This window comes from Trichomonas vaginalis, chromosome V (assembly GCF_026262505.1).
Source record: "Trichomonas vaginalis G3 chromosome V, whole genome shotgun sequence".
NCBI classification, from domain to species: domain Eukaryota; phylum Parabasalia; order Trichomonadida; family Trichomonadidae; genus Trichomonas; species Trichomonas vaginalis.
In genome coordinates this window covers 10,311,526-10,333,926 of record NC_067207.1, presented here as the reverse complement: position 1 = coordinate 10,333,926, position 22,401 = coordinate 10,311,526, and the positions used below count along the sequence as shown (strand labels likewise).

The following is a 22,401-nucleotide window of genomic DNA, read 5'->3' as shown; positions in this document are numbered from 1 at the left end:
ACTACTTATTAGACAATGAATACAATATAATGCATTGATTAATAGGCTAAAGAAAAAAATTATATCCTTCAATTTGGACAATCCGAAATTTTTCTTAATTAATTGAATTACATATACATTAATTTACAATTAAGTGATATCAGCGATAAACTTATATGCACGTTTAACTTTATCAGATTTCAAATGAAAACATGGATTTCATTGCATGTTTTTCAATACTAGCTCCAGAAAAATGATACAAAGATGAATAAATAGTAATGTCCCTAAAATAAGGTACAAAACAAAAATTATCAATATACTTAATTTCGGCTATTATGATAAAAAGTGAATATGTCAAAAACATTTATTCCATCATCTTGTTATCTGTACCTCACCACGGACTAATATGAAGAGAGATCAATTTCCAAAATTTTACCAAAAAGAGATTAGGCCTAATTTTTATGGCCAATCTTTATGATTTGTTATACAGATACTAGATCTACTACTCCCAAAAACAATTCATTTTTTGAATGGCCCCCTTTTTTAGGTTTTCATTTTATGAAAAATGCCAATATTATACGATTATTAATATATTTATTTTTTTGTTCTCAATAAAGGTATTCAAAAGTCATTATAAACCATTCAAAATTGAGAGGAAACTCATTGAGAGGCTCGGAATTCGAGTAGTGAGGAAGGGTAAATTTTGAGAGCCAAAATTTCAAATCCCCTCAATATTTCAAAGCCCTTCTACTTAGATTTTGTGACTACCTTATGATCACTTCTCAGAAAGGAATGGCAAAGCATGCACCAATTATTGTTAAATCTTATCTTAATCACGTCGAAACATTCGGCGGAGCAAGAGAAACAAATTCTCAAGTTGCAGCTTTGTTATTTAGGATTTCTCCTGATCAGAAGACAATTGTAACAGCATTAACTGAGAGTATTCACTACTTTAACCATACAGATCCTCTTCCTTATGTCTCATTTGCTTATGAATGCGCAGTTGCTGCAGCAAACGCGAAAATTGCAATGAATCCGAATGATTTGATAACTATTCTATATAATGTCGCACCTATCTGCTTGTCTAATGTGAGAGTTACTCGTTCACTTGCTTTCCATTTAGTAATGGCAATTTTCGGAATTTCTGCAAAGAATTTGAATGATTTACAAAACCAAGATTCAAAGGATACTCAAAATTCAAAGGACTCTCAAAATTCAAATGCTCAGAATATTAAAGATCCATTAAATGAGATTGATTTAGAGTTGTCTAGTGAAGCACTCCAATCTGCAACAGTGTCACTTTTTGCTCGAAGTATTTTAACTCAAAACGAAGAATTTGCGAAAGCTTTAGTAGATCTGATAGTCAAGAACTCTAACAAAGCCATCAGTCTTCCTAATGCTATGATATTGAGAGCAGCAATTGGAATTCATGGCTTGAATTTATTCAAAACTTCGATGTCGACATTCCAGTTCATAATAGAGCACGCTTATTCACGCGATAGCAATGACAAGGTCAGATACCACCTTACTACTGCTATTACTGCTTTCGCTTCCACGAATATGATCTCTGCGATCTCATTAGTGCTTTTGACTGACCAAATCGAAGTCAGGAGATATGTAGTCTCAATGATAATCATGTCTGAAGCGCGTAGAGACCTCTTCCTTAAGGAATACTTCAAATTATTGATAGAAAACGGAACAATTTCGTTGTTTAGGTTCCTTTTGACTGTTATTGAGTACTACTCTGTAGAAGATAACATAGGAACCTTCATTTCCTGCATAATTCTTTGGTTATCGAGCTTAAATTCCCAAATCAAAAATATAAGTTCGAAAGAAGTCAAAGAATCGAGAAATGAGATCTTCCAATGCCTACAGAAGTTGTTCCAGCACACAATAGTCGGCAAAATCTCCGAAAAGAACTTTAATATCGAGTTCAATAATTTTGAACAACTTGAAAAGACTCTTTACAACATTTCAGTCCTGATTTCGAACCTGGAATGTGATACAGTGTTCAAAATCTGTGCAAAAGTCGGAGAACTCCTTATTTCAAAAAGTGACGCCGATAAAGTTTGTTCGACCATTATTTTCATTTCACTTTTCTCCATTTTCTCCAAATGCACCAATTTACAGAGCAAGCAGATCACAGCGAAGCTTTCTGAGTGTCTAAACATCGGATTCAAGTCATCAAACAACGAATCCAGGAAATACTTAGTTATTTCATTTTCAAACAGAATTTCCTACTCCGAAATTGAGTCTCTCCACAGAGATCATGCCACGCAAATATTCCTTTCTATCTTGGAAAGTTTGTTCGAAGAGAAAACAAAGACAATAGGAAATAAAGAAGCTGTGACGGTTTTGACATATTTGAATACAAAAATTGACACAAAAAGTGTCAAATTTGATTTATTCCTTAATAGTTTGAGGATACTAGTAGACAATGTTTCTTTTTCCGTAGAAATATTGGAGTTAATTGAAAGATATATTAGTATGAAAAGTGACATTTCCGAATTTCTGACATTTGGCAAATTCAACTTAGTTTATTTTGTTGAATTGTTATCGAATGAAAGAAGCGATGTCAGGACGAGATCTTCTCAGATTATTAAGAAACTAACAACGGGTTTGACAGAACAAAGTCTGAGAAATATGATGAAAGCGAAAGATTTGATAAATTTAACAAACGAAGTCGTGAAAAAGACAAAAGCTTTGACAGTAACAAACGAAGTTATTGACTTCATTTTTAAGGTAATTGAATCAGTAATTGACGAAAATGTTCAAGAGAACAACACTTTGAGAGATGCCGCAATGGCTCTCGCAATAGAGTGCTACGGATCTACTTCTGTATCTGAGAGCGCTGAAAAACTGTTAAGATTGTTAATGCCATAAAAAAAATATTGATTTTTTTTTTGGAATTCTATTGTAAAGAAACTGTAGAAAGGAGTTTACAATTGCAATATAATAGGACAATATATTGCAATTGTAAACTAATTTGGAGAATCAAATTTCGAATGTCAGATTGTGAAGCAAAAGTGAGAGATTTTCCCGATATGAGGATAAAAATGAAGTGTCATAGAGATTCTGTTCGCAAACAATGCTTTGATCTCATATTAACACTCAAAATTTGTTTCGATATATGTTAACGATAAACTTTGTGGCCGAACTAATCAATGTCCTGGGAATCAGTATTCCCTGGATCAAACTTTGATGAAGAGTATCATGGTAATGGCCAATTTGATAGATATGGTGTGCTAAGTTATTTTATTTCAAGTTGTTTTTTCTTTGGATTAACTGATGATTCAGCTGTGAAAATTTCCTCACAATCAAATGACGATGCTAAAACATATGTAACGCAAAACAAATTCGAATCATGTTCTTCTGGATCACATAACGGAGGTTCACTATATTTTTCTAGCAAAGGCCAAATTGTTCAAACAAAAAATTCATACCTTAAGGATGGGGTCTCACTCGCATGACCAAAGTGACATGAGACAAAATTAATATTGGAAGCATCTATGATATCCAAACAAGTGTATTTTATATATAGTTCTTTCTTAACTTTTATATTATCTATTCCTTGTTATTATAGTAAGTAAATCTATGTAGATAATCTCTTATTTCTTTTATCATGTTCATTTTTTTAATTTTTTTGCAAATAGAGTTTCACTATGGTGAAAGAAACGAGATTCATTTTATTGGTGCAATATGAAAGATAATATGATATTGTACTTCTCATACAATATGAAAATGCCGGGTCACGAAAATTGGCCAAAATGCAATTTCGATTTCCTCAAAAAATTCTTTATTTTCTAATTCTGTCTGCAACATTTGATAGAACTTCTAAAGTAGAATGTTTCATCCTGATATCATTTTTCGTTTACTATTATTCATTATGCTATTTTCTATGCATTTTTCCAAAAAATGAAAATGGCTAATTTTTGCAAAATCTCAACTTTGTTGAGCTGTTATCTCCAGCAAAAATGAATTTAGCAGGAACATTATATGGATAGGTATGTTGTTCATACTATGTTCTATATATTCTACAGTGACAATTATAATCATATCAAATTTTAGATTACATTATAATAAAGACATAAAGAAAAGAGTTAGGAATTAATGATTTGAAAAAATCGTTTTTACATGTGATCAATGCGCAATCTTTGAGAACGGTAGGACTGAGAAAACTAGATTCAATCAAAGATTGTCGGAATGAGACTGATGTATTTTGAACAATAATGCCGCAGCGAAGATTACTGCATCCGATGAAAACAGAAGATTCAATAGTCTTGACACAAAGAGGAATATTGATGTACTTCAGTGATGTGCAGTGTGCAAACGCGGAGTGGCCGATACTGGAGATAGAGTTATCTGGGATCAAAACACCTTGGAGATTCTTGCAGCTGTAGAAAGCACTTGGCGCAATACTCCTAACATTCTGTGAGAAACTGAAGAAATTGATTGGTGAAGCTGGCGGAAAACAAATCAATGATGTCCTCTCTTTATTGAAAAGACCACCATTGTCAACCACAAAATATTCGCTGTTGATACACTCAATTCGTTGTAATGATAAACAACCATCAAAGATGAAATAGCCAATATTCTGTAATGCACAGTCTGATGGAATCGTAAAAACAGTCATGGATGAGCATCCACGAAAGACACTGTCTGATAGATTGACTGTTGACATTGGAACTGTAAATGAAGAAATCATTGTTAATTCGAACGCATTTGAGCCAATCTCGACAATCGTGGATGGAATGTTTTGGATATCACGAAGTTTCTTCATTCCTGAGAAGGAATATTGACTTATATTTGTCATTGAGCTCGAAGCTGCAAATGTGACCGTTTCAACAGCTGTATTGGCAAATGCATAAATTCCAATATAAACCAATGAAGATGGAAGATTTACAGATTCTAATTTTGTGCAATCTGCGAAACAATACATATCAATGCTATAAATTCCTTCAGCTAATGTCAATGATGTTATGCTGGAGCATCCTTGGAAAGCATTTGCATTTATACTAGCGTTTTTATCGCAAGGATTGAAGCTTATTGATTGAAGAGATGTGCATAAATAAAAGCAGTTTGCTTCTATCTTTTCTAATTTATTTCCAAAGAAAACCGTTTTGATCGCGCGGCATTTAGAAAATGCTTTATCGAGGAAATTAATAGTGGATATTGGGATATTAATATTTGACAACAAACTGCAATCTTCAAACGCAGACTTTCCGATTTCTTTCAAGTTTGAATTTGATTGAAAAACAACTTTAGTTAATATAGTATTTCCTTTGAATGCATTTTCTTTGATATATTGGACTGATTCTGGAATATTATAAGTATCACTCTTTTTTAAGCACATGATTAGCCTTGTTTTGTCTTTATTATACATTATACTTTGATCGTCAATGGAAAGTTGGGCTCCTGGAGTAAAAGTTACTTCAACAGTAGTTGGAAATGCTGATCCACCTAAATCCTTTATCGTTGAAGGTAAAACTATACTCTTTCAATTTGGGCATTCATCGAAAGCATATCCGCCAATATTTACATATCCTTCCGGAATAGTTACTGAAGGAATAGAAGATTTATAGGCAATATAACCTGGAACAAAAATCATTCCTTTGCCAAAAACAAGTTCATTCAGGAATTTGCAATGAGCAAAAACACCGCTAGATATTTGTGTGACAGAATCTGGAATGGTAACTGATCTTAGATTAGTCCTTGAAAAAGACCATCCACCAAGGGTCATCAAGTTTGATGGAAATTGAATCGATTCAATCAAACAGCTTATGAAACCGCAATATTCAATGACTTTTACTGACTCTGGAATAGCAAATGTAGTACTTTTGTTCGCTGGGAATCTGATAATGGAAGTCTTATCTATATTATATAAAACATCATCTACAGCGGTAAAAGTTGGGTTCATTGGGTCACATGTTATTTCTCTCAAAGTTATTGAATATTCAAATGCATTTGCTGCGAAAGAAGTTAAAGTTTTTGGGATAAAAATTGAAGTTACTTTTGAACCAGAAAAACACTGATCTCCAATTCTTTGTAATACAGAATCTTCTGGGATTACAACACTTTCTAATGTAGTTATACTGGAAAAACAAGAATTTGCTAGCTCAGTAACAGTTTTTGGAATTGAAACTGTTTTGATATTTGAAAGAGCAAAAGCATTGATTCCAATGTAATTTAAATTTATTGGCAAAATAATATTTGATAAAGATGTACATCCTGAAAACGAATTTTTGCCAATTGACGTTAATTTTGGACAATTTGTAAAATCAATTGATGAAAGTTTAGAACATTTATAGAATGCACAGTCATCAATTGTTGTTAATTTTGATCCAGATGGAATCGTAAATGTTTCAAGGGTGCTTTGACTCCCTTGTAATGCAAATGAAGGACATTTACCTCCATCAGAAACGCCATATATTCTCTCACAATTAACATTGAGGTCAATGTTAATTTCATTCTTTGTTGAGAAAAGTAACCGATTTTCATCACTATAGGTTATTCCCTTTAAGGGTCCACTGTAAGGCCAAATAAGGCCTATCGTCGTCCCAAAAATATTGCTCAAGATGGTGTTTTACTAAGGCCCAAAACTTAAAAAAACACAAAAAAATTAACTCTACTCTTTTGAGATCCCTATCAGATGTGCATCAATTTGATGCAGTATCGCAATTCGAATCCGATTTTTTAATGTAGATGTACTCTAACATTCTTGAAAAAATGCAAAACAATATTAATTAAGCTTTTCATTTCTGTATCATACACGAAACAAAATCATTCATTATACTAAAATTTATCAAAGTTTGAATAATGAAAAAAATAATATCTAAATTTTTACATTGAGTCGTCTATTGATATGGTTAATATTAAGTCGTGCAAAAATTGGCATTATCCAGAATAATACCCACTAAAATACACTTTTTTTAAAATTTTTTCAATTTGTTATGGTGTATCTTTATGATAATCAATAAAATGCTTATCTTTCATAAGTAAATACATACTTTATGCTTAAACACAAAAAATAACACCAAAATTTTTGACCAACATATCTAAACTAAGGATAATGTTTTGAATATATAAACAATAATACTTTGTCTAGAGAATTAAATTTGTGCTATCCAATTGTCAATTCTTTGAATTTTTTTTAAAAACTAAAAATTCGTAACCGTTTAAAATTTAAAAATTTCAATTGAAATAAGATTAGATTGATATCATTGATGGGAATTATTCGATTAAAGTTGGAATTATGAGATGCTTATACGCAGGGTCAATTGTTTTATCTGCTTTATCGCAAATTTTTAATAAGTTTTTTTTTATCCTAAATTGAATTAAGAAACATTTTGAATCATTTTCCATAACTTACCTAATTCAAAAGCATGATAAACCTAAAATAGTTAAATGGATTGTTTGTAATCTCAATGTAGCCAAAAAACCTTCATAATATGACACCATTATTTAGATTTATCAGAGATCTTTCTAGAAGCAATTTTTTGCTTTTTAAAAAAGTGACATTTTTGAATTAATCAAGGCGAAAAATTAATTTGGCCATTCTATTCGACCATTTTATTAAATTGATAATTCTAGAGTTGTTCATCTAATCAATAATAATGAAATAATAGATGATTCAATAAACATATGTTAATACTTCGCAGAAAAAATTAAAAGGAAAATGAGGTTAGCCTCGGAAACTTTTTTGCAAATTTCAAGGGAAATCTACTTGATAAGGTATATGATATTTTAGCCAAAACTTGATATTCATCGCCTCTGTATTTCAAAATTTGAGGGAACTGAAGGGTTTACAAGTTTTAACTTTGACAATTTTTGATGGAGAAGGGAAGAGATGTTGTTATGTAAGACATTATAGATTAATATATATATATAAAATAAAATTTCATATAATAAAACATTAAGATATTTATTCATCGATATTAGGGAAAGCTGTGTAGATATCGCGAATTGCCTCTTGCATTTGTTGGACCAATTGTTTTATTTCATCCTGAGAAGGAGCTTCATCAAACTGAATATTATCAAGTAATTCTTCAACTCTCTTTCTTAGTTTGATACATTGTGGGTTGTTTCTTTCTTTTCTGTATTTCGCCCTTAATTTCTCATTTAAACCAGTGATTCTTGATGAAAGCCTGTTGAATTCTTCCATTGGATCTCTAATGACTTCGAGATTTGATCTGATTTCCGACATTTCTTGTTCATTTGCACCGAGTTCTTTGTTGAAAACGTATTGAACTTTCTTGTTATCAATCGAAGCATTGAGTGTTAAAATTCCACTTCTATCGATTGATAACTCAAGAATTGCATCAACTTCTCCTTTCTTTCTCTTTGGAATATCGTTAATTGTGATCATTCCGATGAATCTGTTTTCAAGAGCATTTTCACTTTCACCCTGGAAAATTGCGACATCAATATATTCCTGGTAATCAACAGTTGTCGTAAATGTTCTCGAATTCTTCGCTGGAATTTTCATTCCGCTGTCAATGATCTTCGAAAACTTGTCATCTTGAATTCTGACACCAAATGACAAATTGACTTTTTCAACAAGTTTGATTTGATGTCCTTGAATACTTGGTGGTGCCGGCTTTGGTTTTTCAACTTCATCTGAATCTGATTCAGATATTGGCTTCGGTTTTGGTTTTGGTTTTGGATGTTCTTCGCCTGAATCTGAGGAACTTTCATTCCAATTTCTACGTCTAGTTCTTCTTTGTGTTGATGGATTTTCTTCAATGTCTTCTGAATCAGAACTCTTTGTTTTATTTTGTGGTTGTGGTTTCGGTTTTGGTGCTTCTGGTTCTGGATTATCAGCCAAGACAGGAGAAGTAAATGTCTTTTTCCGCTGAATAGGAGGAGGAGTTGAATCGGAAGACATCGTTGCGGATGAATCATTCGGATCAATTTCTTCGATTCCTGTTTCTGAGAAATTTGGATCGAAACCATGGGCCTTATGGATGTTGAAGCATTGCAAACAGGCACCTTTTGCAACAGCTTCCAGTGGTTGTATTGAGTTTATTGGCGAAATCTTGAAATAATTCTTAAGATTATCTGCAACAGCAGGGATTTGTGATGAACCTCCAACTAATATGATCTGTGAAATGTTATCACGAGTAAGATTGACTTCTTTGATCGTTTCTATGACCATATTCAAAGATTCAGTTAAAATATTACCGATGCAGATCTCGAATTGCTTCCTGGAGAGAGTTCCCTCGAGATCGTATCCATTGAAAAGCTTAGGATGTTTGATTTCGCATCTCAATTTTTGGGATAAATTCTTTTTCAGTTGCTCGCACTCCATTTTGAGGCTTAGCAATGCTCTTTGGCCTTGTAGTGTATATGGGTCGATAGTTACTCTGTTCTTCTTCTCGAAATCAGCTTTGAATTTGTCAACAAGGATTTTGTCAATATCTTGGCCTCCGAAGTGCGGATTGCCCTTCGTTTTGAGTACTTTGCATTTGTTCCTGCTTATCTCTACAATAGAAATATCTAATGTGCCGCCTCCGAAATCGAAAATTAAAACTTTTTCTTCGGAGTTTGGAGGAAGGTTTTGGGCGTATTCTAAAGCAGCAGCTGATGGTTCATCAAGAAGAGCAACATTCTTGAAGCCAGCGATCTCTTTTGCGGCGAAAATTGTCTTTTCTCTCTGAATTTCATCAAAAGAAGCAGGAATTGTAATAACAACATCAGAACATTCACCAATTACCTTTTCGGCCGTCGCTTTTAAGTATCTAAGGATGTTTCCTGAGACTTCTTCTGGTCTAAGATTTAATTTTTTGCCACGAGCACTAACATTAATACGAATTGAATCATCATCGGCTTGTGATGTATTGAAGGGCCAGTTTTGCCTATCTATTTGGAAATCTGGGTTACTAAATTTCTTGCCAATCATTCTTTTAGAGTCGTAAACTGTGTTTTCTGGATTGTTCATAACTTGGTTTTGGGCTACTGAACCATAAACAACATCATCTTTGTTATAGCTAACATAAGATGCAATTTGTGAAGAATCTTGATCTTTAATTGCTTCTGCTACATGTTTTTTCTCATCATAGTAATAGATGCAACAGTATGTTGTACCTAGATCAATGCCAAGATAGTATCTATTCATAAATAAAATTTTGTTGGATTTTTTCCACCACCTGTCTTATTCAAAATTTTTATGAATATTTGTGCATAATATGAAATAAATACAAATATTTATTTCAGAAAAAATCGTTGGAAAAAATTAGGTAGACAAAAATGAAGAAACGAAAAATTCTAATAAAAACAACGCAATAAGTGGGTAGTTATAAATAGATATTATCTGTTTCTCTTGCAAGCAATGACACTATTAATTCATTTTTGACTAAAATTTTATTTCAATTACAATATAATTCTTATTAAAGTATGGAGTTAGGTCAGGTAAGTGGGGCTTCCAGGCGCGTTGCGCCCTCTAGCCCCGAAGATGTTTAGTATAAATGAAGTTTTTATTCGGAAAATTGTTAGTCTTCTGGTGTGAATTCAGAGGACTCTTCTTGGATAGAGTCTTGTATTTCCTCCTCCTCTTCTTCCTCCTCCATTGCTTCTGGGAAGAAGCCTTCTTCTGGGTCGAAAACATTATATAATGTGTAATTGAATGACACATTATATCTTTCTTTGAGTTCGCTCCTGACAAAGAACTTAGTTCCAGGAATACAGAAGACTTCTGTGCGTTGGAAAAGCTGATGTCCTGGAACGAATTTGGCAATTAGAGACTTCTTTTTTCCGAATTGTTCAGGAGTTTTCATGACGACAGTAACAACATCTCCATCTGCGAGGTCTTGTTGTTGTTCGGAAAGGTAAAGAGCAATGATATGAATGGTTGCTGCGTTGAATTCGAGAAAGTCGAATTCAAATTGTGTTGTCGTATAACATTCAAACCATTTTGTACGGTTGTCTCCGAACTCGTCAACGTATTCATCTTCGTCATATCCGTAACTAAAGACTTGGAATTCGGCAATTCTCGTGTCGAATGACCGTTGGATGTAACGAGGAAGATTTTGACGAACTTGGTATAAAGTTCTCAACATTATAAGCTTAGTAAATGTTGGAAAATACTGAACTAAGACATCGCTAAGCTCAATTGGACTTGGAATTGTCTTAGTAAGTTCAATTGAACTAGTAATTGCTTTGTTCAGAACTTCACAGAACTGAGTATTGTATGTAGCGTCTGATTGTGTGTTTTCTTCGGCGTCTTTGAGATATTTAGAGCAAATTTGTTGAAGAATTTCTCTTAATTCGCTGTTAGACTTTTTGGTGGTTATTCTAACCGCTGTGCCGGTTCTTGGAGGTTGTGGGGCTTTGGCTTTGGTTAGCGGTTGAGAATTGTTAATGTTTGAATTGTGGTTAACAGCGTTGGCTTCCATTAGATAAAAATGAACTGACCAAAAAAGACAGATATTTAAATATTTGAGATAAACCGTTTTCGTCAACGGTAACCCCCTCTATTTTTTTATTTTATTTAATAGTTACCGTTGGAAAACGGTTATCTCAAATATTGAATGAACTATAAACGTTTTTTGTTTTCTATATATACTTTTTTGTCCAACGGTAAAACTTTTTACACAACGGTTTTTGAGAGTCGTCGCCGTTGACTTTTTTGTAGAGCACTCAAAATAGTATAACTTTGTCCGGACAAGTAAGGGTCTATCCTCGCTACAGGAAAAGTTACAGGCGTTCCAAGGAAGTATACTTTGAGAAGCCTTTTCCCCATTATAGAATGAGATAAGACGGTTATTTTACAAAACTGGCAACACTTTGACCGAGTAGTTTTTTGTGCTGAACAAAAAGTGTCATATAAACATCTGTCAAAAACCGCTTTTTAACTTCACTTAAAATGCCACGTAAGCTACGTAAGAATATACGTAAGAGGAAGGGAGCATTGAAACATCCAATAGTAAAACTGACACCACAACAACAGTTGCAACAACAAATGATGAATGACCCCACTATGTTGCAACAAATGTCAAGCAACCCTATGCTTTTAAACCGAGTTATTGGTGCACAGAGTGGAGGTTTAAGAGCGGCACTTTTAGCGAAAATGGCAGGCTATGGTGGAGCTGCAGACGGAACAGCTTATAACCCTCAAAGTCAAATGAATTTGAGTTCACTCAAAAATCAAATAACAGATGTCAAAAAGTCAAACATAGACATACAGAAACAAATAAGTGAAAACGAAAAGAAACTAGAATATGACAGACACACAAAGAAACTCAATGAGTTAAACGTAGAGAAAAAGAAGAAAGAAGAACAACTGAAAGAACTAAGTACAGAGGAATATGCGAAAAAAGTGTCAGAAAAAGCAGCAGAAGTAGCAAAAATGGAACAAGATGTTATAAATTTGAAAAACCATACTACTCAATATAAAGTACTGAAAGATGAAGAGATAAAACAAAAAGCCCTGAAGACATATATGGATAGCGATGAGTATAAAAAAGAAGTTGAAGCAAATGTAAAGGCAGAAAAACTTTTACAGTTGCAAAACCAAACCGTACAGTATGAAAACTTAGCACAAGAAAGTAAAAATAACGACGCAGCCATGCAAAAGGCAATGAAAAGCGCAGATATTATAAAAGCTAATAATGACTGGTTAGATGCCCAAGCCAACGCTAAAGCAGCCCAACTTATAGGGTCAATAAGGACAAAAATACAAGCGGATGCAGACAGTTCAAATGAAGCTTTAATGAATGCTGACTTTAAGAATGCCTTCGAAGCTCTTCATAGTAAGGTGAAACTAGTGAACGACTTCTCATCTGGAAAGAAACTGAAGTCTGAAGGTTTCGACAAAGAGTTAAGAGAAGTAGCACAAAATATGACGAAAATAACAGATGCAGCAACGAGACAGGCAGTTCAAAGTGCCTATGACGCCGTTAGAGCAACTGTTGTGGAAAGTCAAGAAAAAGAGTTACAACAGACCAAAACAGACCTAGTAAATGCTTTCTTAAAAACGAAAAGTCAGGTAGGACATTATGCTGCAGATGGAACATATGTGCCAGCTGGTGGAACTTATATACCACCAAACCCTCCAAGAGAAGCACCTGCACCAGGACTACCTAAAACATTTACATCGTCACATGGACACAGACACAGGCATGCACCACAACAACAACCAACAGTTCAAAATCCAGCACCACAACAACAACCAACACAACAACCAACAGTTCAAAATCCAGCACAGCAACCAACAGTTCAAAATCCAGCACAGCAACCAACAGTTCAAAATCCAGCACAGCAACCAACAGTTCAAAATCCAGCACAGCAACCAACAGTTCAAAATCCAGCACAACAACCAACAGTTCAAAATCCAGCACAACAACCAACAGTTCAAAATCCAGCACAACAACCACAAACAGAGCAAAGACATAAAAGAAGTAGAGAAAAAGGAAACCAAGAATTCTTAAAAATGCTTAAGGAAGATTATGGTTACCCAGATACTCTTGACTTTAGTGACAGATATAAAAAAGCTATTAGAAAGTTCAAGGAAGGAAATACTGACCCGAACCTATTTAGCTTTATGGTTCAGCATCAAATCGGATATAATCTCAAACCTTGAAAATACAAGCTCGCAAAAGGATATGATTTAATAGCATATCATCCAAATGACATGGATGAATTTACTCCGAGATATTTGATGTCAGAGCTAAATGATAATTCAACTCTCTTCATGAAACGCGTAAAAAATAGAGACGGAACGAAAGAAGAAAGGTTTATGAGTCCGGATGACTTAGATAGGGAACTTGTTAAAAACGGTCTCGGAATATATGAAATGCCAGCAGATGAGGTACAAGAAACTCAACAGGAAGAAGTTCAGATACAACCAGACATGGAAGAAATAGTTCAGCAACAACAGCTAGAAGAGCCTGAAGGAAACGAACAAGTCCCTCCTTTGGAAACTAACTTCACAGAACTAGATGAAGATTTGGAACAGCCGAAAAATCTTGACCCTCAACAAGAGTATGAGGTGAATATGGAATCTTTCCAAGAGTCTAAGAAAAATTCGGCTGACATAGTAGAAGAATATCGAAAAATGTTCACCGACATACAAAAGACTCCAACATCAGATGAAAATATTCAGCATAGAATGGAAGTACTGAAAGAAAATGTACGCAAATACAATAATCCTTTTTACTTACGACCATATAACGTTCAATCTTTGGCTGAACTCGGTGAAAATAAAAGGTTAAATTTCAACAAAACATATAGAAATGAAACATTGTTTAAAGTTCATTCAGAACCTAACCAATATGGAAACAAACCTACTTTTGTTTCTGCAGACTATGGAACTACAATGAGATGGGGTCATAAAGCTAATCCGGATAGGTGGTTCATAAACTTACAACCTCAATTCCAAGAAGTTGTAGACGCAATGGAAGTGAATGGTGAACCAGATATAACGGGTATTTTCAGCGCGGCTTTAATGCCATTGAAAGATATGAAAGATGCAGATATTTTGGACCAGTATGAAATGAACATGGCTGAGGGAAATATAACACCTGACGTTCTAGAACATTTATCTCAAAGAACTACACAGAACCATAGAGATGGTATATTTGGTGAAGAGTTTAGAAAGAAAGTTAGGGAGAGAGAAGGAAGAGAACCTATTGTACATGACCTTGCAAACGAAAGTTTGCAAAATGTCATAAAAACTTACTTTGCAGACAATGAACTGAGAAGGGATGAATATTTAAGAAAACTCAAATGGACAGTACCAAATGAAATGTTAGTATTGAAAAACATGTTCCATGACAAAATAAAACCAACTACAGAAATAAATGACGCAAGACTGAAACGTTGGGTAAAAGCTTTCCCATTCACAAAAGATATTATTGGTTACATGGAAAGAAAACCAGAATGGCTACAAAAACATATATTTGGAAACGAGCTTATTCCATATGGACAAGCTCTGTTTGAAGAGCTTGAACCGGAAACTCAGGAAAGAGTCATGCAAACAATAAGCGAAGACTCAAATACAAACTATGACAAAATCTTTCTAGGATATAGGTTACCTGAGATGGGCGACCAGAGCCCAAAGGCAAAAAGGACATGGGAAATTTACAATATACTAGGTGAACATGAGGCAAAGATGCTACACCTTGAAGCAGAGGGCAAGTTACCAAAAGCGACACCAAAGAAGAAGAGAAGAGTAGAACAAAGTGAAAGTAGTGAAGAAGTAACTTCATCTAGTGAAAGTAGTGGCAATGAAGGAAAAAGAAGAGTTAAAGATTCAGTTAAAAACTCAGTCAGGAAGAAAGTAAAGCTTGGTCCGAGTGGGTTCTATTATGACATATAAATCCAACTATTCTATATTTTTACCCATATGAAATGTACGCCGCTCAGAATATAACGCCAACAGTTTTGGATGCCATGAACGGAAATGTTTCCGAATGGTATAATGAATGCGACAATGCCATTAGAAGGTCAGAAATAGTTCCTGGAACTTACGAATATACAACTGCTGTTTCTTATGGAAACGTAGGTGAGTTTGGAGAAGGTTCTTCAACAACAGTAGATATTGCTTGCGACAGGTTTCATATTATTTCTATTGACAACTCATTCTTATACGTGGAACAAGACATTGAAATAAAACCTTCTGCCAAGTTGTCTGACAAGAAAGGTTGCAATGGAATTTTCTATGTCGGATACCAATATGCTCCAGAAGTTTTCATGGGATATAAGATATATTCTAACTCTGACTTAGTTCAAACAGTAACATGGGCAAACTATGAATGGTTCGCTTTGAGAAACTCAGTACAACCACAAGCTAGAGAACAAACAGACCAGTATGCAACTATTGAGAAAATAAGAAGACTTGACCCTAACGTTCCAGGCGTTTATGTTAACCTTTCTGGACAAACTGCAGCAGCAGTAACCAAAGTAAAACTGAAACTTAGAGTTCCTTTGTCATCTTTCCTCATCTTCAGGTTTTTAAGATACTTGCCAAACTGGGCAGGAAAAATTTCTATTGAACTTACTCCAAGCAAAAATAACTTAGTCATTGCACCAACACAAGACCCATTCACTATTACAGATACAGCTGGTGGAGCTGCCAGCATACCATTTGGAAAATGGTGCAAAGAGAAAGTTGACTTAGACTTTGGTTTCTCAAACCTCAACACTGAAGTAAACTACTACTTCTCAGGAACAGCAGACAACAATACTGCTTGGGACCCAGTTAAGTTCACATGCGAAAAATTTGAATGCAAGAGAATAGAAAGCAGACTTGCAGTCTATATGTTGGACCCAGATATTTCAAATGCTTTAGCTGCCAAATATATTGCAGTTCCACTTATGTTCCCTATACACCAAATATCTGTCAAAGACTTTGCAGGTGAAGTTGGAAACCAAAATCCAGGAGCCGCAGGTGCAAGAACAGATATTGCTTTAACAACTGCAATGAAACATGCAGATACTATGTTTGTACTGTTCAGACGAACTATAAATGACTATTCTTGTTTCTACAACCCTGGTATTAAATATCATATAAACATAGATGGCAAATATTATCCAAGAGAAGAATATTCTACAGTTGAGGATATGAGGTCATACAACTTGACATTAGATGCTATGAACTTTAACAACAACTTCACAACAACTATTAACCCTGAAATGCAAAGTTCTATTATGCCATATGTGAAAGTATGGACTCATACAGGAGGTCAAAAAACTCAATATACAAATGGAGACCGTTCAAACTTTTGGCTTGGCATTCCATTTGCTGACTCAGAAGACTTTATGGGTGGTATTTCAACTGTTGGTACAGTTCAAATACAATATACTGGTGAGCAAAGAAGTTTACAAAACCAATAGCACTTTTCACGGAAGATGCTCTTTTGAAGATTCGTTCGATGAAACCTGCTGGGGCTCCTCAGATTGGCATAACGACAGCTTCCATCGAGCAGATTTTGGCAGCAGGTCAGTAAGTTGTTCTTGAACTGACTTCTCTCCGTCAAATATTGACAGTACGCCAGTTTTGACATAATATTGTAAGATAAACTTACCTTTAGAAATATCTGTAAGTTTTGAAGTTATATTTTTGTCTGCTTCAAGAACTTTCACCATTTCAGTTATACCAACTTTCTTTGCTTTATGAAAATATTTAGGGTCAGCAAAAACTGCTATTCTATAACATTTTCCATTGTTTGTGTAAAGAACTATTCTGTCAATGTATTTGTATTGTTTGTGAGTATAAACTTTGTTCTGCTTCAATTCAATAAGATATCCGAATACGTCCATCTTTTTATTCTAAGTAAAATGTCATTTCCGAAAAATAGAAGCGTAAGTGTTTCAAAAGGTTTAATGGCAGTGGCAGATGTGAAGTTAAATTCACCAACTCAAACAAACAGTCAAAGTGTTATTGTCAATGTCAAAGACAGAGATGTTGAAGTGGGGAAACCATACGAAGACGAAGATGGTATAACAATTGTTCCTGTAAAAGAACCAACATATCCTGATGTTAACAGAGACTTAAGTTCTGTTGCAGATATTCGAAATGACTACCAACAACTGAAAGACAAACTTCAAACTCAGGAGAAGATTTGTCAAGCTTTAAGTATAATGTTAAACTTGGTCGAACACAACCCTGTAAAAGTGAACTCATATGTCATTGCACCTCATGAAGTTTTGAAAGAACTATTGAAACTTTTGACAGAGGCAGACGATATAAACATCAAAGAAATAGAACCCGACATTGGTTGCTGTGGTGTTTCATATAATGTCATTGACAAGATATACGTATGAAAGGAGGTGAAACGTTGAACTTAAAATATAGTTTCCCAGACGTTATAAAAATATTTGACGACCACAACATTTCATTAAAATTTATTTGCTAAGTAAATGGCAGAAGACATAATGGTTTATACTATTACGACTAAAAACCCTGAGTCATATAATTCTATAACAACAAACTTACAAAGTCCTCAAGGACGATATTGTAAACTAACCTTAAACACAATGACGACTAAAAGCCTGTTTTGCTCTTTTGACACCAGAAGACTTTATTGTTGTGAATGGTAAAAAATACTCCTTTGAAGATACTTACTCAGATATACCACCAACAGGTTTTGTTGACTTATTTAATACTTTAAGTACGGGTGTAACATGTGCTGCAACTAGAGCAGGTTTCATTATGTTTGGATGTCCGACTGAGTTTACTATAAACGATATGAGCTATAATACAAAACTTATTTCTGGTTTTTACTACCAACAGTTTCCTATAACAGGAAAAGGTGTCATACAAGGAATGTCTATTCCATTGACATTAAGCACACCAATCTTATATATTGTTTCAAACTTAGGTTCAAAGTGTTATTCGAATGTCGACAGAAACTATTATGACCAAAAGATACTTATGCGTATAAACAATACTTTCTCTGCTGGTTTGCCTATTGTTCATTCGAATGCAGAATTTTCAACCTTAGTGAACTCAAACACTTTGGCAAGTATAACGTTGACATTAGTTGACGCAAACTTTGTTCCTGTAAAACTTTTATGTCCTATGTATTTGTCAATGACGGCAGAAAGTTTCGAATTGGAAGATGCAACTGGTGAAAGTATTGTATTACAAGAACAACTTCAACAACAAATAGCTCAAGAACAACAAATGCAACAAATGGAACAACAAAGTCAAGAATAAAAAATAATATTTTTTTTATTTTTATAAAAATGTACAGAATAGATGTTTCAGATTTTTATGACTTCCAAGCATTCAGAAATATGTGTCCATTTAGAGACTATAACAAAGCAGTCGAGAATTTGAAACGTTTAGTCATTTATGTTGACTCTGCCCCAGAATGTTATGTCATGAAAGAATGGGATGTTGTCTTTAACAAACCAAGAGCAACAATAGTTTCAGAACAAGAATGTAGACAGAAACTTAAGAAAATAAAAGTGTACAAGTTGGCATGAAGATGTTAGATGCTTGGGATATCTTATTGTCAAAGTTAGAAGATTTTTCAGTTCGAGGTATAAAGTTTATACACCTTCTCCAAACTTCTATTCTATCTTCACTGGATATAAATATGAACAAGTAGAATGGAAAGAAAATATTATAGAAGCTTGGTTAGACCATGTCAAAGAAATTATATGCAATGGAAACGAAAAGGTTTATGAGTATATCTTATGTTGGTTTGCAAACATCTTACAACATCCAAGTGCTAAAAATGAAACTGCTCTCATTATAATTGGAAAACAAGGAACAGGTAAGAACACATTCTTTACAGATATCTTATGCAAACTGTTAGAAGGTTATTCGAATCCGAATATGACAAACTTAGAAAACATCTGTGGCAAGTTTAACTCCTCAATAGAGAATATGAAACTTATAGTTTGCAATGAACTTCAAAGTATAGATACAACAAAAGTTTTGAACTCAGATGCTTTGAAGAGTCTTATAACAGACAAAGTTGGAGTTGTTGAAAGAAAGTATAAAGACCAAAGAGTTTGTGAAAATGTTGCAAACTTCATTATGGTTTCAAACAATGCTGTTCCGATGAAGTTAGAAAGTTCTGACAGAAGATATGTAGTTGTCAGAACGTCAGATTCTCATATGCAAGATACAGAATATTTTGACGACTTAGCAGAAACTTTGACATCTGACTTTTACAACCACTTGTTCTCATATTTCATGACATTAGATATTTCTAAGTTCAATCCAAGACAAATTCCACATACCGAAGAGAGACAAACATTGTTAGAAGCAAACAAGAGTGTATATGAACTGTTCATAGAAGAAAGCGACTTTGAGTGTTTAGATGAAAAGTCTTTATATGATGAATATAAACAATATTGTCAAGAATATGGTTATATGGCAGCTTCTAAACGAACATTCTTGGCAAATGTCAAAAGTCTTTTAGACGTACAGAATGGTGTATATACAAAGAAAAATTTTTCTGAGTAAATTTTAAAAAAAATATTTTTTTATCCGATAGAAAAGATGACGAAATATATTTCAGTAAACAAGTACATGTCAGGACTTAAAGAAGAACTAGACCCATTCACATATTTGAATGTTTACTTCTACCATTTTGAAAAGTCTTCATTCAGCAAAGTTTGGAACATCGAACCAGTTAAGTTTGCTATTGTGACTAAAAATGGTGCGAAATTTGAAGACTTAGACATAGAAGGTTTGTTAACAGTCAAAGAAAGTTTTGACAGAAGGTTCTCAAACCTTAAAGAAGGCAAAGCATACAAACTTGTTATACCTTATGAACCAAAGAAGACAGACGACTATGAATATTATGAGTCTAAAGTTGTAGAAGTTCAAGGTAAATTGGGTAAAAAGATTTTAGAGTCTAAGCCAGTGTTTACTCCTAAAGAGGAAGAGAACATTGACATTGACCCAGAAATGTTCTAAAAATAAAATTTTATTTTTACATGTCAAATTTCTTTTTCTCTGGAACTGGTTCAGGTTCTTTCTTCTCTTCTACTTTTTTCTCTTTCTTTTCTTTCTTCTTCTTCTCTGGTGGAGATATGTCAAATTTCTCAGAACCATATTTATGTAAAAGTTCTTTGTCCTTTAATAGCTCATCTATTCTGTTTTCTATTTCATCTTCAAGAACACCGCATGTGTCTTCTTTGCATTCTAAGAACTTTTGTTGGACTTCATCTTTCCAATCGGCGTCATCTCTGTCAACAAGTCTGTCATTGACAAATTTTAAGACTGCTCTTTGTAATGTTTTATGGTTCTTGTCATATTCCCAGAAACAGAACTTTAGAACAAATTCACCTTTCTTGTTTACACTATGTAAGATTTTATGGTCGACAGATGTTTTGCTGTCAAAAAGTTTGTCTCGAATATAGATAGCGAAATCGCTAGACATTTTCTAAAAGATAAAAATTTTAATTTTTCTAAAAATATGTTAGAAAAAAAGTTTGCTGACATTGACAAGAAATTTGAGAATGTTTTAAACAAGAACAAGAGGAAGTTAGAAAATGCTCAGATAAAGCCTATACATGACAAGTTCTTATTTGCTCAGAATGGTATAACAGGTCTAATTGCACCACCTGGGTCTGGTAAGACTTTCACTTATCTTAAAATGGCTGCACAACAACAAGAACTAGATGAGAAGAACCCATTCTATGAGTTAGTTGTTATTTGTTCGACTTCTGGTCAATTTGACCAAACCGTCAATTCGTTCAAAGATATTATAAAGAAGTCTAAGTTAGTATGTATAAAGGATACTGAGTTGTTAGATTGGATAAAGAAGTACCAAAGAAGAGTTTTGAAGTATAATGCTATAAATGAGTATATAAATTCTAAGTTTAAAGACCCTAATGAGGAAATGCAGAGAATATTAGAGAAGAAACACTTCAGAAACAAACAGAAAGAGATAGAATACATTTCGAAGAAATTGCAATCTTACGATTGGAAGACTTACCCTCATAGATGTCTTCTTATCTTAGATGATTTCGCCTCTCATCCTTTGTTAAAGAACAGAGAACAAGATATGTGTCGAATTCTTAAGAAGCTCAGACACTTTAACATCTCAGTTGTCATTTGTGTACAGACAGCAAAGAGTTTAAGTAAGGATGTTAAAAGAATACTTACTGACATAATACTTTTCCCCGGATTGTCCGAAGACGATTTCATGGAACTTATGAAAGAGTCCATGGCAGGTAAGTTTGACAGACATGAACTATGGGAGAAGTACAAAGTCATACAAGACCCTCATACTTCTTTCAGAATTCATATCTACGCAAACAAAGTTCAAATTGTAAAAAGTCAAGCTTGAAAAATCTAAGTGTTTAGTCTTAGTAAGATGGTAGCTTCTTAAAGCAAATACCATTGCTGAGTTTTATGTACGTGAAGAGAAGTACAATGAATTCAATTACGAGTACAATTGCAATGACAACTAAGGCAACTATTTTTGTCTTTTGCCAGCAAGGTACTTCTTCTCTTCCAATGGTTCGGCAGAACTATACTCACTCATGAGAAATGCCAAAACGGTTTAATAGAAAAAGTGTCATTTTTTTCATGTCCGAAGACTCGAAGGTGCAACACTTCCAAAATACCGACGAACTCAGAAGAGCAGCATGGCAGTATGTTCTTGACAACTTCTTTGAGTTCTCCAGGTACACCTTGGAAAATGCTGAAGAACTCCGACACAGAGAATTTGGAGAAATTGCACTCCAATACTACCTTGACAAACAAAGGGTAAATTAAGACTAAAAACTTAACGTTTAAAAAGTGACATTTTTATGAGCTCCGAGTCACCGAGAAAACTTGGTCAGATGTTAGCAGCTTACTTCCCTGAGGAGGATGGAAGCGTTACATACATCAGGTTCAAAAACAACGAACCTGGAATTGCGTACCAAATTCGCAATTACATGACCATGGAAGAGTACGAAAGGTTTCTACAAGAGAAACCAGCTCTAAACAACTCAGAAAAGAAAGAGTAAAAA

General features: G+C 34.1%; 15 protein-coding genes and 2 pseudogenes across 17 annotated transcripts, besides 1 other annotated feature; 11 read left to right on the top strand and 6 right to left on the bottom strand.

Moving 5' to 3' along the window:
- Positions 1 to 729: 729 nt before the first annotated feature.
- On the top strand, positions 730 to 2,904 carry TVAGG3_0311650 (armadillo (ARM) repeat-containing protein family; the record flags this gene model as incomplete). The annotated part of the gene is made up of 1 exon (XM_001321841.1): positions 772 to 2,862. One exon carries the CDS (start codon positions 772 to 774, stop codon positions 2,860 to 2,862), a length of 2,091 nt encoding a protein of 696 aa, XP_001321876.1.
- Positions 2,905 to 4,048: 1,144 nt separating this feature from the next.
- TVAGG3_0311640 (regulation of response to stimulus) lies at positions 4,049 to 5,362 on the bottom strand (the record flags this gene model as incomplete). Its single annotated transcript, XM_001321840.1, has 1 exon — positions 4,049 to 5,362. The coding sequence occupies one exon, from the start codon at positions 5,360 to 5,362 to the stop codon at positions 4,049 to 4,051; it is 1,314 nt and encodes a 437-aa protein (XP_001321875.1).
- Positions 5,363 to 5,476: 114 nt separating this feature from the next.
- On the bottom strand, positions 5,477 to 5,896 carry TVAGG3_0311630 (ribonuclease inhibitor domain-containing protein; the record flags this gene model as incomplete). The annotated part of the gene is made up of 1 exon (XM_001321839.1): positions 5,477 to 5,896. The coding sequence occupies one exon, from the start codon at positions 5,894 to 5,896 to the stop codon at positions 5,477 to 5,479; it is 420 nt and encodes a 139-aa protein (XP_001321874.1).
- Positions 5,897 to 7,397: 1,501 nt separating this feature from the next.
- On the bottom strand, positions 7,398 to 10,311 carry TVAGG3_0311620 (unfolded protein binding; the record flags this gene model as incomplete). The annotated part of the gene is made up of 1 exon (XM_001321838.2): positions 7,901 to 10,093. The coding sequence occupies one exon, from the start codon at positions 10,091 to 10,093 to the stop codon at positions 7,901 to 7,903; it is 2,193 nt and encodes a 730-aa protein (XP_001321873.1).
- Positions 10,312 to 10,466: 155 nt separating this feature from the next.
- TVAGG3_0311610 (uncharacterized protein) lies at positions 10,467 to 11,369 on the bottom strand (the record flags this gene model as incomplete). The annotated part of the gene is made up of 1 exon (XM_001321837.1): positions 10,467 to 11,369. The coding sequence occupies one exon, from the start codon at positions 11,367 to 11,369 to the stop codon at positions 10,467 to 10,469; it is 903 nt and encodes a 300-aa protein (XP_001321872.1).
- A 470-nt stretch (positions 11,370 to 11,839) lies between these two features.
- Positions 11,840 to 13,555, top strand: TVAGG3_0311600 (protein of unknown function, DUF4106 family; the record flags this gene model as incomplete). Its single annotated transcript, XM_001321836.2, has 1 exon — positions 11,840 to 13,555. One exon carries the CDS (start codon positions 11,840 to 11,842, stop codon positions 13,553 to 13,555), a length of 1,716 nt encoding a protein of 571 aa, XP_001321871.2.
- Positions 13,556 to 14,233: 678 nt separating this feature from the next.
- Positions 14,234 to 22,401: part of a mobile genetic element that runs on past the window's edge.
- Positions 15,325 to 16,126, top strand: TVAGG3_0311590 (uncharacterized protein; the record flags this gene model as incomplete). Its single annotated transcript, XM_051229862.1, has 1 exon — positions 15,325 to 16,126. A coding segment is annotated over one exon (802 nt), but the record flags the coding sequence as incomplete, so codon positions are not given.
- TVAGG3_0311580 (protein of unknown function, DUF4106 family) lies at positions 16,291 to 16,809 on the top strand (the record flags this gene model as incomplete). Its single annotated transcript, XM_051229861.1, has 1 exon — positions 16,291 to 16,809. One exon carries the CDS (start codon positions 16,291 to 16,293, stop codon positions 16,807 to 16,809), a length of 519 nt encoding a protein of 172 aa, XP_051099591.1.
- Positions 16,816 to 17,235, bottom strand: TVAGG3_0311570 (uncharacterized protein; the record flags this gene model as incomplete). Its single annotated transcript, XM_051229860.1, has 1 exon — positions 16,816 to 17,235. One exon carries the CDS (start codon positions 17,233 to 17,235, stop codon positions 16,816 to 16,818), a length of 420 nt encoding a protein of 139 aa, XP_051099590.1.
- On the top strand, positions 17,299 to 17,831 carry TVAGG3_0311560 (annotated as a pseudogene). The gene has a single exon. A coding segment is annotated over exon 1 (533 nt).
- TVAGG3_0311550 (uncharacterized protein) lies at positions 18,164 to 18,634 on the top strand (the record flags this gene model as incomplete). Its single annotated transcript, XM_051229859.1, has 1 exon — positions 18,164 to 18,634. The coding sequence occupies one exon, from the start codon at positions 18,164 to 18,166 to the stop codon at positions 18,632 to 18,634; it is 471 nt and encodes a 156-aa protein (XP_051099589.1).
- Positions 18,664 to 19,416, top strand: TVAGG3_0311540 (annotated as a pseudogene). The gene has a single exon. A coding segment is annotated over exon 1 (753 nt).
- TVAGG3_0311530 (Poxvirus D5 protein-like family) lies at positions 19,547 to 19,897 on the top strand (the record flags this gene model as incomplete). Its single annotated transcript, XM_051229858.1, has 1 exon — positions 19,547 to 19,897. The coding sequence occupies one exon, from the start codon at positions 19,547 to 19,549 to the stop codon at positions 19,895 to 19,897; it is 351 nt and encodes a 116-aa protein (XP_051099588.1).
- Positions 19,964 to 20,325, top strand: TVAGG3_0311520 (protein of unknown function, DUF4108 family; the record flags this gene model as incomplete). Its single annotated transcript, XM_051229857.1, has 1 exon — positions 19,964 to 20,325. A coding segment is annotated over one exon (362 nt), but the record flags the coding sequence as incomplete, so codon positions are not given.
- On the bottom strand, positions 20,370 to 20,819 carry TVAGG3_0311510 (uncharacterized protein; the record flags this gene model as incomplete). The annotated part of the gene is made up of 1 exon (XM_051229856.1): positions 20,370 to 20,819. One exon carries the CDS (start codon positions 20,817 to 20,819, stop codon positions 20,370 to 20,372), a length of 450 nt encoding a protein of 149 aa, XP_051099586.1.
- TVAGG3_0311500 (protein of unknown function, DUF4106 family) lies at positions 21,036 to 21,731 on the top strand (the record flags this gene model as incomplete). The annotated part of the gene is made up of 1 exon (XM_051229855.1): positions 21,036 to 21,731. One exon carries the CDS (start codon positions 21,036 to 21,038, stop codon positions 21,729 to 21,731), a length of 696 nt encoding a protein of 231 aa, XP_051099585.1.
- Positions 22,198 to 22,398, top strand: TVAGG3_0311490 (uncharacterized protein; the record flags this gene model as incomplete). Its single annotated transcript, XM_051229854.1, has 1 exon — positions 22,198 to 22,398. One exon carries the CDS (start codon positions 22,198 to 22,200, stop codon positions 22,396 to 22,398), a length of 201 nt encoding a protein of 66 aa, XP_051099584.1.